General features: G+C 43.1%; 1 protein-coding gene across 5 annotated transcripts in view; it reads left to right on the top strand.

Moving 5' to 3' along the window:
• Nucleotides 1-3,039: 3,039 nt before the first annotated feature.
• ASPSCR1 (ASPSCR1 tether for SLC2A4, UBX domain containing) overlaps nt 3,040-15,168 on the top strand; it is a 59,872-nt gene continuing 47,743 nt past the window's right edge. Inside the window, exons 1-4 of one of the 5 annotated variants that reach the window (XM_068913985.1) lie at nt 3,040-3,152; nt 3,656-3,711; nt 4,924-5,038; nt 11,167-11,267. In XM_068913985.1, coding sequence (XP_068770086.1) covers nt 4,937-5,038; nt 11,167-11,267 — 203 coding nt within the window. In that variant the 5' untranslated portion in view covers nt 3,040-3,152; nt 3,656-3,711; nt 4,924-4,936. The other 4 variants (XM_068913984.1, XM_068913983.1, XM_068913987.1 and 1 more) reach the window with 4 other exon arrangements.

The raw sequence follows: 15,168 nt of genomic DNA, 5'->3' as shown, positions 1-15,168 counted from the left end.
AGAAACGTTCACAATCATTTTCCTATCCATTTGAAAAAAAGGTGGTCTTTTCCATGCTTTTTCAAGAAGCAAATGTATGCGTTATTCTGTGTGGATGTCTAACTGAATGCAAGCATGCATAATGCCAGGAATATTTATCTAATGCAAAGCGCCGCTAGCTGCTAAAAGGTGTTTTAAGGGAAAGGTCATTCTATAGTTTCATCACTGTAATCACAAAGAAAATGCAAAGGGTCCCTTGCGTTTCCAAAAACAGTTTTGATGGTATGATAGGCATTGTTTTGCTGAGACTCACCCAGTAGATTTGTAGGCATCCTCTTGATCCTGACAGTGACAAAAATCTGAATTGTTAAAGAAATTTTCAGCTATTCCCTAATGAGTTCCTCTTTGTCTGTAGTATTTTAACGAGCTCCAGGTTGTAGTTCCCTCCCCCTTCCTTCTTTCCTGATGCTTCTAATTTCAGATAAATATTTGAGATTAGAAGTGGCTCTGGATATGAAATGTGACCCTTAACCTCCATGCAACTTTTTGATTATGACATGCCATTAAAAACTAGATTCATCTCTCTACTCCCGCAACTTGGAAATGTTGAGCTCAAATTACATCGGTGTCTTTTTAACAGGAGCAACATTTCTTTGAAGGATATGTCACTTTCAAATGCAAAATAGGAAACAGCTGCATGCTTCAGACATCAAATAGGAGCCACCCCCCTATACAGAAACGAGACCAAGCTTTTGGGTTCCATCAAAACCAAAATGTACCTTTTAAAATTGAATGACTGCTCCACCTCAGCAGCTAAGTAATCACCAACATTAACATTTTAATCCTTTTGATTCTATTTCTTCTTTTGCTTCCTTCTATTAAGATATTAATTGGTGGAAAGATGGGAGATCTTCACTCTGTGTTAGATACCTGCCGAGTTTTGGGTCTCTCACCCTCTCTATTTTAAAGACTGAAGTGAATTTGCAAGCCATAGATATTTGTTGCACCTTTTGTGGGCACGTGGAAACTTTCAGAACAATCTTACCGTTAAGTCCTCATGCCGCTTCATATCATATGCTACAGCAGAAGGCAATTTAAAATGGTAGAGATTGATAGGAAATATGTCCATAGCCCTGTGAATGTTACAGAGATGGTAACAGAGAATGACTACTCATTGTAATTATTCTTATATTATGTGATTATGCATGGATTATTCTCAGTAAGAGCTAGGGGGATACTGAATGAATTATCCAAGATATTTGAGGAGGAAGTTCTAAAACAAACACATTTAAGTACATTTGTCTTAGAACATAACTAAACTGCGGTACCCATTGCCCAGCATCTTGTGTGTGCCAAAAGCTTAGATGGGTTCAAAACACAGTCGGGTAAATTCATGTAATAAAAATCCATCAGCTATTATTAGATGTAAAGATGCAACCTCCGACTCCAGAAGCCCGGAAGCTGACAACCAGAATTTATACTAGGGGAACTATAATCGCATATCCTCCTGTTCTGCTGCTGTTCCCAGTCACTGTCAGATGTAGCGTACTGACCAGATAGAACTGTTAGGAGCCATTCTTGTTAAGACACAGTTCTAAGATGTGGGCCTCTCTCCTGGAAAAGGGGATCCTTGAAAGGACCGCAGTTCATAACCGCCTTATGCAGTACTATACTTCAGAGTACAGACAAAGTTCTTTGGTGTATAAGCTGAGAAATTATAAAAGAAGGATGGTAGTAATACCTCCATACATAGCTATAGTCACTACACTCAGGAAGTTCCATAGTTGCTTAGTTAAAACAGTAAACAAAAAATGCACACAGAAAACTTGCAGAATATTGACATATTACTGAAAGTCATTCAGCTGATGTGGACTAGCCAGTTACTAATCAGCTTTTCTGTGATAGCTGGCCGTGTCCATCCCAGCTCTGAAGTGAAATATATCAGCTTAAACCTTTGTGATGTGTCTAGGAATCACAGACAGAGAGCCAGATTCCAGGATGCTGAACTCTGTTGCTGTATAAGCAATATGTTAGTGACTCTTCACAATAGAAAAGAACAAATCCAAAACAATGACCGTAAAGACATTTTTAAGCACCGTTTTAAAGCAACGTATTGTACACTAAGATGTCCTAGATTAGCATTAGTGCCTCTTACTGAGCAGTAATAACGTTGTGCGGACTTACAAGGCTGCATGCATAAGCAAGGGGATGTCTCTCCATCATCCAATTTCCCATTCTCTTTTTCTCCCTTCTCTCACACTGCTGATGTAGTGAAAAAGAAAAAGCGTTATCTATAACAAAAGTCTCTTTCCTTAAAAGGATTTTTTTTCCTTTATAAGCCAAGCAAAGCAGACATTTTTGTGGGAGCGGGTGGGTGGTGGTGGGGACTTAAGCTTAACATATATGATAAATATAGAAAAAGCAGAGGAAATATTTGGAATGCGGTAACAACTTAAGCTAAATAAATTCCAGTGGTTACCAGAACTAAAAGTTCTTTATGATAGGAGCAAACAAAACAGACTGTAGCTGAATCTCTTGAGAACGCCTTCAATGCCAAAAAGGTGGTGCTAAGAGTAAGGGGAAAGGCTCCAAAAGAAATAGCCCAGAGAATTTCTGGAGAAATTGTCTTCCGTAGACAGTGGCAAGCTCCCATGTGTCCTACCAGCAGTGTCCTGCTTGTGACACTGCTCAGAGACTCATCTGGCAATGGCAGCGTAGTCAGACGCTCTCCTTTTCTCTCTGAAACGTGGCTGCCACGATAGCTTTTGTGTTTTGCCAAGGAGCATCTTCGTTGCACATACAGGTATTTTCGGTCCTTAGTCACTCTGCCATCACCACTTACTAAAGGGTCAAGAGCTGAAATCTGCGAAGGAGATTTCTTGCCATTCGCTTAGCATGTGGCTGTGGCATCCCCAAGTGACCGTCCAGCTTGGGGCAAAGCACCGTGACCCTGGCGCTCCCGGGGGGCCGCTGCGCGGGGGCACCGGGGCCTTCCCGGGACCCACCTGCCCAAGCCCGCGTCCGCAGGCAGAGGTCACGCCGCACGGAGGGGTCCCTCCTAGTGCAGCGAAGCTCAGCTGACTGGTTATAACACCGGAAACAGAAAGGAAAGGCGGGCATGCTATCAACAGCTGCTGGAAACGTTAATTAAAGAAAAAGGATGACTGCTGCAGGTGTGGCTCTGGAGCCCGTCGGCGGAGTGGGGTGGCGAGCGCATCGCCGGCCGGGCCTGGGCGCCGACACGCTCGGGGCCAGCGAGAGCACAGCACGGCCCGGCCCGGCCCGGCCCGGCCCGCGGCTCCCCGCGCAGGGCAGGGCAGCGCGGCGCGGCACCCCGGCCCGCGGCGGCGGCGCCCTGACTCGGCCCGGCCCGGCCCGGCCGGTGGCGGAGGGCGGGGCGGCGGCAGGGGGCGGCCGCGGTCGCGCTCCGCCCCGCGCCGCGGCGGCAGGCGGTGAGGGCGGGCGCGCGGGAAGATGGCGGCGGCGGCGGGCGGGGGGGGCTCCGCGGTGTCGGTGCTGGCCCCCAGCGGGCGGCGGGTCACGGTGCGGGTGGGGCCCGGCACGGCGCTGCTGCAGGTGGGTGCGGGGCCGGGGCCGGGGCCGGGGCCGGGGCCGGGGCGGGCGGCAGGGCCGCGCTGCACCGCGGCGGCCGCTGACGGCTCGGTCCTCTCGGCAGGTCCTCGAGGAGGTCTGCAGGAAGCAGGGCGTCAGCCCCGACGAGTTCGGCCTCAAGTGAGTCGCGCTGCTGGGGTCGCTCTGGCGGGCGCCGGTGCCGCGCCGCACCACACCGCACCGCACCGCACCGCGGCGGGCGGGACCCGGCGCTGGGAGCCGCCGGCCGCCTGTCAGGGCCGCGCGCGCCCGGTGCCCGCGGCCTGGTCCCCTGCCCCGCTCCCGGGGGGGCCCTGGCGCCCTCCCCCCCCCCAGGGACCTTGGCGCCCTCCCGGGGGGGCCCTGGCGCCCTCCCGCTCCCGGGGGGTCTTGGCGCCCTCCCGGGGGGGCCCTGGCGCCCTCCCTCCCTCCCCCCCCAGGGACCTTGGCGCCCTCCCGGGGGGGCCCTGGCGCCCCCCCGCCCGGCGCCGTCCAGTCTCCCGGCTCCGCCGCGGGCCTCAGGCCCTTCCCGCCCCGCCGCCGCGGGAGCCGGTTCCGGCCTTTCCTCGCGGCCCCCCCTGCTCCTGGTGTGTCCCGGGGGGCCCCCTCGGGAAACCCCTCCGTGGCGGGAGTCGCCTGGCACCAGCCTGCTTTGACCTGGAGGAACCTAAACGGTCCTCGAGCTATTGGCTGAGGTTGGTCTTTGCTTTCACCTTTGCCGTAGCTGTGTGGGTGTTAGGTATATGTGAGGAAATTGTATGATTTTCACTAGGGAGAGAGAGCCCTATGGCATGGTTCAGACTAGTTTTGTTTAAATTACTCCATGCAGATTTTCCCCCTGAAAATTCCCTTCGCTTTTGGGATAGGTACTGAGATCCTGTGTAACTTCCGTGAAAGTGCCCCTCCACACACACATCTGCTAGTTCGCACTTTGATAAGACTCTTTTCCTCTCTTACCTGGTGTTTTGACTGTTACAGTACAGTAATCAAGAAGTTTCTCATTTGACTGACAGAAAATAATATCTTTTATTTTAGCATAGAACCCAAAGCATGAATATGTATTGAGTTGTTATTTATCTCTTAAAGTCTGTGGAGAGAGATATATATGACCATTTGTACAATCTGCAACCTCCACAAACTGCAGGTTTTTGGAACGCAGGATCATTTTTGTGATGACTGTTTCCTGAATTACCAGTTGTACATTGGAGACTCCTGCTCCGTGACGTCTAGTCACCCTGTGGGAGAATTCTCTAGCTCCAGACCTGGACTTCGCACCACTGCTCATCCCTCAAGTGTTCTGAAGGTGGCATGTGATGGTTCTTGGTGTCTTCATTGGGTTTGTTCTTCTTTCAGGTTTCAGAGGAGTATGTTGGATCTCTCTCTGCAGTGGAGATTTGCCAGACTGCCCAACAACGCCAAGCTGGAGATGGTGCCAGTCTCGTGTAACAGAGTGGGAACGGGAAATGTGGTATGTCCGTCTCACAACAAAACCTGATGTATTCACTCTTCAGTCATGCTAGATATGATCTTGTGAGATCTAATGATCAGAGCATGATTAGGCTTGGCCAGTGCTTGAATGGAAAACCACACAAAGAATAGTTGGAGGTGTAGTGGAAAATAGTTTGGAGTAATTAAGTAGCTGAAGTCCTTGCTTACAGTCCATACAATGGTGGAGTTGCAGCTTTGAGCTATAGGAGGCGAGGATCTTTTGGGGAGGTGAAAAACTAAGGTCTTACATATTTATCATTTATTAAAGATCACTGATGACTTTGCTCAGCAGCTGAGTTATTAATTTAGTTCTCTCTCCTAATTTTTATTTCAGTTGCAATAGTCTGCCTCTGTAAGGTTTAACTAAAATATCAAACTGTTACAGGCTTTTCTTTTGTTTCTTTCCCAGCATTGCTGTTCACAGTGTGTTCATATAGCTTTAGAGTTTTTTTTCCTGAGGTATGCTGTGTTTAGCAGTGGTTGAATATGCCTTTTCAAAGTGCATAATTTGCAAAGTGTTCTGTAAGAATTTTTGTCGCACTTATTCATGAGATTTTTAAATCTTCTTGTGCATGTCCAGCAGCTGGAGGCATAACTTTTAAAATAATGCGTAGTTGTTAATGAGCTTTAACACATCATTTTGTGTGATAAAAATGATATATGATCTTGTTTAAGCAATCTGGAAATGAAGATTTATCCATAACCAACAGCAATCCCTCTTCTTACTGACTTGCCTAATGAAAGTTTCTCAAGTTTTGTGAAAGTTTTCAGATCTGTTAACACTAATCCCTTATGCCCCCCTTCTGAATTGTTAGTCTTGTTTTGTTACAAGCAGTTGCCTTAGCACAAGCATTAACTTGCACACATTCTTAAATGTGAACTTCTTCACGCTGTAGGAAGGTTTTGGAACCTCTGCTCTTGTTCATTATAGGTGTGCTGTGTAGTTCTTAGGATCCTTGCTGTCCGCGTTTCTCTCTGTAAAACCTCCTTGTGCTTTGTTTTGTGCACTAATGTTTTCTTTTTGACTTTTGTGTCCGAAGGAAGTTTGTGCTCCAAATGATGTATTTAATTAAAAACAAGCAAACAAAAACAAAAAACACAGACTGGTAGCATCTGCTATGATTTTTAGCTACAAAGGGTTGGGATGGCATTGAGTTTCTGTTCCAGAGGGAAGCAGTTCTGTCCAAATGGTAAAGTGATGACTTTATCTGACGTTTACATACAGTTTGAGGGATGTCCTACCGCAGGAAAACAATGATTTTGTTTCAAGAAGATATACCCAGTGTATCAGAAAGTGTGAGAAGGACTGCATATATGAGAGAGGTGGTAATTTGGAATCACTACTTAGCTTGCAAAAGAGAAGAGCTCGTGGAAGTTTAAGCTGTTACTGTTTTGTTGTGTTTCAGCAGAAGAGTCTATAGGAACGAGGCCTCCCTTGAACTGTTTGTGGCTATTTTAAAGAGTTTTAAAAAAAAAAAAAAAAGAAAAAAGCAGATAGGCTTGTCAAGGGTGCTGTCTGAACGGAGTTGCTGCCCCATAAACTCAGAACAGAGATCTTTCTTGGAAGAATTTTAAGGCCAATGCAAGAAAATACTTTGTAGAAAATAGAGCTGACTGAAAGAATTCCTTGCCACAGGAATCGGTGTCAAATACTGCAGGAAGTTTAAAACAACTGGATAACTCCATGACTAGAATTGACACTAGTGTTATGCCCTAATGTAAGGGCAGTCAAGCTGTGAACTCAATTGTACAGGCTGGTTGCAGTAGTGTGGGGATGAACATGCTTCTGTGCCTTTTGTTATCGGCTCCTTTGTTGAGATAAGGTGCATGGAAATAGATATGCTTTCCTGTGGAGCATTTGGTAGTAGTTAGCCCTAGAGATAGAATACAGATTTTGATAAATTATTGATTTGTTCAGCAGATTTGATATTTTAAAATGTTTTTAGATTTGCCTCTGCTTGTAAAAATCCTTGATTCCTGTAAGAGATGTCTTTAGTGAAAAGTTGAACAAATTCCCCTTGCGATGGCAGGTGATCTAGGAGCACCATCAGTACAGTTCTAGTGATAAAGCTGTTAGCCTTTTGCTTATATGTTTGTAAACTTAGAAAATAATTGGCTCTGGTCTCTGTAATATTTTATATAGAGCCTGGGATTTTTAAAAAGACTTTTATTTTCTAATTGACTGAATATGATTTTCGTGACAAGTTTAGCTTTGAACTGTTGCCCAAAAACTGATGCAACTGGCAGTCTGAATTTCTGGGCTGGATTCTAATAGAATGGTGATGTCAGCTGTCATCACTCTGCTGTAGCTGAGAGTAATCTAAGGCTTGTCTTTAGCATAGAAGAAACAGGAGGTCATGTTAGTGATGGGATGAAACTACTTAGTTCTGTTGGCTAGTTGCTGATGATGCCGCTATTTCCTTCATGCAGAAAAATTGCTGGCTCCAGCAGATCAGTTTCTAGTACTGTGAGTGCAGGAGCTGAGGTAGATGACAAACACAGTCCACCAAAGGCAATCACTGTAGATTGCTGGAGTGTGTGGTGTCTATTTTTTCATATCTATCTCTTTAAAAAAAAAAAAAAAGAGAGAGAAAAAAAAAGTAGATTTTTGCACTGATGTTGTTGGCAGTGTCATATGAAAACTCCAATTGGAAGAAAACTCCTGTTGGTGTCCTAGGCTTATGTCCTTCCCAGTCTCCTGAATAAGGCTGATTTTGGGGACTTCAGAAAATGGTAGTTGACTAGAAACACTAGATACTGCCCAATAGGTACTCTTGTTTACTTTTTTTAGCCAGGTCAGCTAATTTGGCATACTTAAAGGGGTAGTTCTTTTGAGAAAGAAGGCTGAATGTTCTCTGAAAGGTAAGCATTACAGCTTGAAGGATTACAATTTGAAGTGCTTTGCCATTCTCCCTTGCATGGTCAGGTGCTAAATTTTTCCTTTAGAGTCATTAGGAGTTTAAAGTTCTTCAGGGCTGTCCTCAGTGTATTTGTTTTTGTTTTTTTTTATCTTCCCCCCCAATTCTCAGAAGATTATGTAGACGCTGCATGAGCATCTGCTCACAAATGTGAATCTTCACTCTCCAGATTGGGAAAAGCCTGTTAGAACAGGCAGCTGGTCCCTTGCTTTCTATTCTAATGCCATCTGCAGGTGTTTAAGAACTTGGTAATTGAAAGCTGGGAATTATTTTTGAGATTTTGATTTACTCTTAAATTGTGTGTTAAAATTTGGTAGTGAGGAAGCATTAGCGTTGCAAGTTGCATGTGTAGTCATTTTGGACTCAATAATAGTTGGTTAGATCTTCAAAATCTTAGCTCAAATTTATCCTTTTTATTTATGTTCGTTATTTCTCTGTGTAGATGTGCAAGTATGCTGTTTGTTCTGCCTTGGGGAAGTTCTTTACCAAATCAGTACTTAGTCTGCAGACCTCTGTTGGTATTTTAGTTTATGCAGCTGCATCAGTGAGTTCATGACCTCCTCTCTGGGTTATTGGAATTCATTTTATATAGCTGTGAAATCCCTTGCTGTAAAGTTTCAGCTAGTGTAAAACAGAACATCTCAATTGCTTGTGAGGACCCAAGGTATGAACCTGTTATTTGGGATTCTTGCATTAGTCTTTCTGTGAATATAGTTCAGTTCAGGATCTGTCTTTTTAATCAGCATCCTCTGAAACTGAGATATGTTAGGTGAGATTTTTATTCTCTTCCTCAGAGAGCTTGACTACCTTTGGCACATCCTCTTAGAACAGTGCATAAGCTGAACGGTGCTGAAAGAGTGAGTGAAGAATGTTCAGAAGAGAGATCTCGCGTTGTGGAACTGACTCCTAGAGCAAAGATAATGATTCTAGCGTTCATTTTATCCTGAACTGAATGCAAAACTACTGTGGTGATTAAGCTTTCTCCCTGCTTCTTTGTTTTGCCATGTTGACAAATGAGCAACTAGCAGAAAATTGGGGTAAAAAGCCCAGAGAAGTCTTAGAAAATCTACTTGTGTTGCCATTTGTCCCCTCCAGCTCTTTCTTAAGTTTACCAAATATGCTTTCTACAGTCATTATCTGTAGTCTTCAAATTTTGCCTTGGACTTTTTTGCAGGGCGAATCTGACGCTTGCACTGAAACTGTTCTCTTCAGAGTTCTCAATAACTTTTTTTTTTTTTATAGCTGAGACTCAGAACGAGTAGTGTAGCCTTATTCCCCGAGTAGTGTAGCCTTATTCCCCTTCAGTCTGTCGGCTGCTTTCAATACTTTTGACCACCTTTCTGTGAATGGGTCTCCTTTTGAATTAATGAGTGTGTCCTCTCTTGTTCTCATTTGATCTTCTCCAATTGCTTGTTCAAAAGGTCTTCTGTACTCCTGTTTACTTTCTTTAGAAGCTCCATAGGCTTTGGTCTGAGTCCTTTCTCTTCTTTCTCTACATCTTCTGACTCAATAATTGGCAGATATACTTGCTTCCAGTCTGTCTAGAGACTCGGAAATGTGCTCTTCCCTTCTAGTGTCTCTCCTTTCTTTTGAAGCTAGAACTTAGACTCTGCAGGCCTTTTGAGGCTATTTAGCCACACCTCCTCCTCAACATTTCTGTGAACTTGTGATTTCTCTTTGACTGTGAATTGATATGATTATGGAAATGAGGATCAATGTTATTGAGCTTGCAGAGATGCTTTTTGATCTCCACAAACATTATATTATTTGGAAAACATAGTGTGATTCTTCTTACCTCTCTTGATTCAGAAGACAGAAGTTTTTTTTTTTTTTTAATAAGAGCCCCTTTTTTCTTGTCACTTATGATTACTTGGAAGCCAGGAATATACTTTGTCTTAAAAAATTTTTGTAGTCAAATGGATATCCTCCAGAGTTCTTCGAGATAATTCACAGGGAAATGGAGTCTAGAGTGTGGAGAAGTCTTTGAAGAGCTATACTAGGCAGGCTGGTGGATGTCTGAGTTACAGTGAAACTTGTTTGGCCTGCTGTTTCTGTAGACAGAGTTAGTAACAACAATAAGCCATTCCAGTAATTTGTCTCAATTTCTGCACCTAATTTACTCAAAAAGTAAACTCTTAGAACAGATATGGTACATTTGTATGGTATGAGGCACAGCAGTGTTCAAAGTTAAATCTTGAGACATTAGTTTTACACAAAATACTGCTAAAGTTGCAGAGGAAATAGTTTTGAACTACAATATCGCTCAGGATTGGGTCAGATGTGACCATGATTAATCTATAGACTACTTTCCTAGTTTGACCTCTTAAATATTTCCCCAAATACATGCTCTGTTGTGAAAGTAGAATTAACAGTGCATTGGATTGTACATATATTTTTAGTTCACTGATAAGTATGGAGAAGAGTCTTTATTTTCAAGGTCTAAGAACTCAACTGTGGTTTTTCTGTTTTGTTTTGTTTTTTTTTTCCTTGTGGACTGATTTAATCTAGAGATTAGGCTCCGTATTTTGTGGTACAATCTGCATTGTACTTCAGTACAAATATGAGCAGGAGACTGGAGTTAGGAGAATTGAGTTCTAATCCTCATATTATATTTATTTAGCTCTGTAACTTTAGGCCTGGCCATATAAAAGTTTTAAAAATGTTGTCTGATATGCCCATAAATATTTCTAGCCAGTATCATTCAATGCATTCCTACTGCCTGAGAATATATTATAGGTTGTCCAGATGAGAGGAATATGCCTCATGTGAGATTGCTGAAGTGATAATTTTTTGCAGTGCTGAATGGGTTCTGTGGACTTGGACTCTGAAAGCAACTTCCTAAGCCTTACTAACTCAAGTCATACAGCTATATTACGTTTTCAGTGATGTGAGAGAAGACTGAAATACCAATGAACTTCCCAAATGAAGCTCTTTACTAGAGAGTTAAAAACTTTAACATTTATATTCATGTTACAATAGAATTATTCTAAATACCAATTTCTAAAACAATATATTGAATACCCTTCAGCATTTTTTAACTAATGTAATCATTTGCAGCAAGTGCTGAGAAGAAGTCGCATCTTGATGGATAACAGGTTCTAGAGATAGTTGAAATGCTTGAAGAAAAGGTTGTTATGAGAAACGAAGTTTCCTTCAATTTTCAGGTTAATTCAGTGTATTTTCCCTATAGGTTCGGATTGCATTACATTTAGATGATGGCTCCCGTTTACAGGACACCTTTCTTTGTCAACAGACTTTGTGGGAGCTTCTCAACCATTTTGCAAAGACCAGGTGAGCAATTCAAGGAAAAAGTACTTTTTTGTATGTATTCCTGCGTGACAGCAGCTGGTTGTCATTAGCGTGATCCAGTTAAAACCTACAGATTTGTAGAATTTGCCTTTATTTGACTATGTTTTTCCCTTTACAACGCACACTTATCTTTCCCTTGCTCTTTCAAATTTGACAATCCATAGTTTCATTATTTTTTTTTTTTAATCCTGGAGTAGCACTTTTGCTTCAGGGCATAAAGTGCTAAGGAACTGCTAAGGCTAGGAATAAACTATACCCAGATATGTTTTTTATATTTTACACAAACTTCTTTGAAGTGCTAGGTATTGCCAGAGATGAGAAACTAGTCTAGATCAACTTAGTCATCTGCCCAGCATTTCAGCTCTGCAGTTCCTTGTGATGGAGGGGGTTATTTTTTAATCAAGGTACTATGGCCTTGGGGGCGGGGATATGTCTAGGTTCTTCAAGGAAACCTGAAGTTCTCATCTGGTTAATGTGGCATCTTCAAATGGCTGATTAGATCCTATTTAAATGGAAGAACTCCTAGTCTATTCTTGGTCTCATGTTCTACCTGGGTTTACATTTATTTAATATCTATATGGGTTAGAAGTTGTCTTATTTGAGTGCAGTCTACGTTCAGTGCTTCCTTCTGTCTTTAGTTTTGACTTAAAATTGCTGTATTGTTTTGAAACGTCAAACTAATAAACTCTTCTCCAAAGACTTTATTTTTACGTGTGTGTGTGGCTTGAAAGATAGTCTTGAAGTTGTGACGGCCATTCCATTCTGAACAAAATTTCAACTTTTTCCTATTGTATTTGCATTTACCTACCTCGTGATAAAAATGTCTTTTCAATCCTGTCTTTCTAGCTTGTTCTTTCTCTTACATTCCTCACCTTCTGCCAGTTGCTCTAGGCTGTTTCTGACTTGACAAAGGAACTTTTTACTTCTTTTGCGTTTGAAGCTCTTGCTTCACTGCACAGATGCTGTGCAACAGTGTTGTGTAACTAGGAACTATTTTTGTTAATTTCTGAAACCGCTTAAATACTCATCTGAAGAGACAGTAGCCTTCTCTGTCAAAACTTCCAAAGTCTCCAAGACTGTGGTACTGAAAAAGCTATGAAATGAATGATCACAAGGAAGAGGTGATGGTACAATAGTGTTCGGATAAGCCCGACCTTTTAGGATACAGTTACAAGATGCAAAATGATGCATCGTCACCTGTCAGCTGAGTCATAGTAACTGACAGGTATGTTTTAGCCCATACTGCAGACTAACGTGCACTAGCATAATCGCTGAAGTTTAAAGTTGCTTATTCTACACTGCAATTGAATTAGCCCAAGAAGTACAGGTGGCCAGGTAATGGGGGCGAGGGGGTTGAATTGGCTAAAGGTAGCTCCTTAAATCAGGGTAACACAGTCGGGTGGAGTGCCTGGAGCTGTTCTGCAGCTGTTTCCAGGGCAGAGGAGCTACATCTTCCAACCTTCCAATGATGGGGTATTAGTTTTCTGCCAGCTTAGCCTATTGACTGGCTCATAATAAGATCCAAGGAGTGCCTAGTGCTGGCCGAAGGGAGGGATTTGGGATCCTGGGGTGGGGGGCAGGTCAGAAGCAACTTCAGGTGGCAGCAGTGGATTGAGCAGTTACTGCTTGCTTCCAGCCTTCCTTTCTAACTCTCCTCACCTCCCTTCTCTGTGCTGGTGACAGTATTTGTGTAGCTTTGTGAGGGAATTGACTCAAGTAGTTGATTCAACTGAAAAGTAGTATTTTTCCTCTATGTTATCTCTCAGGTAGATCAGTTTTCTCATCCAGTTCACAGTTGTCTCTCATAGACAGTTGTGAGAAGTGTAGCGTATCTGAAACAATACAAAAGAGGGAAGCAGCATGATGGGTAGAAATGGCTTATGTCAGTATTGCTACTCAATGTTTTTGTGTTATCGAACCATAGTCTGAGGAAATGCTTGAGGTAGTCTAGTGACCCTAGAACTATATAAATGTATCTCTTATTCTCCTCTTTTCTTCTTTTTCTTAATGGGTGGGGGACCAGGTCCATTCTGTAGAATTTACTTTAAAGTCAAAAAGGACAGCCTTCATGTAAACGCTAGAGAGTAAGGTGTGGGTTGGGTTTTTTTTTTTTTTTTTTTGAGGTGGGAAAGAGGAAGGGAGTAGGTAAGAGGGGAATGGAGAGGCGAAAGCCAAGTACAGTTTTTCTGGATGTTTTTAAGGCCCCTGTTGTACCTTGCAACATACTTTGCCCTATGGGAGAAGTGGTGCCTATTCCAGTTGGGGAACTGCTCGCCTGGTAGGGGTAAATTGCAGAGAATGATAAATAGCCCTTATGTGGCTTTCTTAGACATTAGTTTTTCCTTAGTTTAAGATTTGAGTTTTCTTATATAATTTTATTCCTTTGGAGTGTTTTTATTTGTTATAGGTTATTGTAACACTACTAGTTAAAGTACATACCGCTCTTTGAAGAATTTAACTGCCACAGGGTGCTAAGTATTATTAGCTTCAGTTCATAAGACACAGCTGTTCTTTTCTGCCCTCTGGAAGCTGGATTCAGATATTTGGATGATATTTGCAGACTTATTAAATTCAATGAGTGGCAAAGATGCTGGGGGCGACTTAATGACAGCGAGCTGGATCTGTATAGCCATCCATATAGATTTCATGAGCAGTGCCGCTTTTCAGCGTGTAGCGACTTAGTGGACTAACTAGTCAACTAGCTGTTGACTTTTGCTGAATCCTTCCTTGGACTTTCCAATTGGAGACATTTTCCTGGAATGCTCAGCTGCTGTAAGTGCGTGAGGGGAAGTATTCTAAATCCACTGGAATTTCCCCTGGGTCTCCAGCGTCCATCTAGGCTAATTGGGTCTGAAGAAGGTCTGGAAGCTATTCCAGGCTGCTCCTCCTCTCAGCGTGCGGCAGTCCTTGCACAAGATGTTTACAGGCCCTGTCAGATCACTACATGAAGGAATCTAATCTGCCTGCCGTTCCCCTTCTGAAGAACAGCACATCAAAGAAGTGACATTGTGTTTGATGTGTGTGCTTGCCTCAGTGAATGCATGTAATGGATTAGCAGCAGCTGGAGGAGGAGCCTGCTGACTTCCAAGAGTTATACAAAAATAAGTCTCTGGGGAATCTTTGCTTTGAGTGTGTTCTACAGAGACTGGTTGAGGGCCCAAGCAGCGTACACCCTTTTAGCATCAGGCATGGGAGCATTGTTGCTTTTCTGTCTCACACTCTTGCCTGTCGGGCAGCTTCAGCTGCTTTGTAGGCTGCTTCACATAGGCAGTGATTGCAGTCTGGACAGATGAGGACGATTTTGACAATGACTGTGACCTTTGCTTTTTTTCTGGTATTGTTCGCTATGTTCAGGTATTTTCCACACGTTTTTAGCAGGGTCTTCAATCTGTATTGTTCCTTGGATTGAAGTAGAAAGAAACTTTGGAAAGATGAATGAAGTGAGGTTATGTAAGTCAAATTAGTGTGCCCTCCTATGGGTCTGTTTGAGGATGCGTATTCCATTGTGCTTCAGCTTCTCTCCTCCGAAATGGTGATCATTCACCTTTCATGATAGGCAACTCGAGGTTCAAGCTTTTGTTCCTCTGGTTGTTTTTGCCCCTTTCTGTGATTCCAGGGAAGAACTGCAAGCTATAAACAGTCTACTGTTTCCTCCTTGTCTCAGCAGTCCTTTGTTTTGTGCACTTTTATCTAGTTTTGTTTTTAGGACGTATCAAATGTTCCTTTTCCAGACTCTGAAGGATTCCTGTAGGGATATAGCTAGTCCTGCTTTGAAGCATCAAGGCTAGCAATAAGGTAGGGATGACTAGCTGTCCTGGATTGTCTGAAGAAGTCCAAGCTTACACAGACTGCTATGGTATGCTAATGGTAGTCTTTTAGGTGC

The sequence above is a fragment of the Struthio camelus genome, chromosome 19 (genome assembly GCF_040807025.1).
Source record: "Struthio camelus isolate bStrCam1 chromosome 19, bStrCam1.hap1, whole genome shotgun sequence".
Taxonomy (NCBI): Eukaryota; Metazoa; Chordata; class Aves; order Struthioniformes; family Struthionidae; genus Struthio; species Struthio camelus.
The sequence above is the reverse complement of the archived record's forward strand: the minus strand, read 5'-3'. Positions and strand labels throughout refer to the sequence as shown.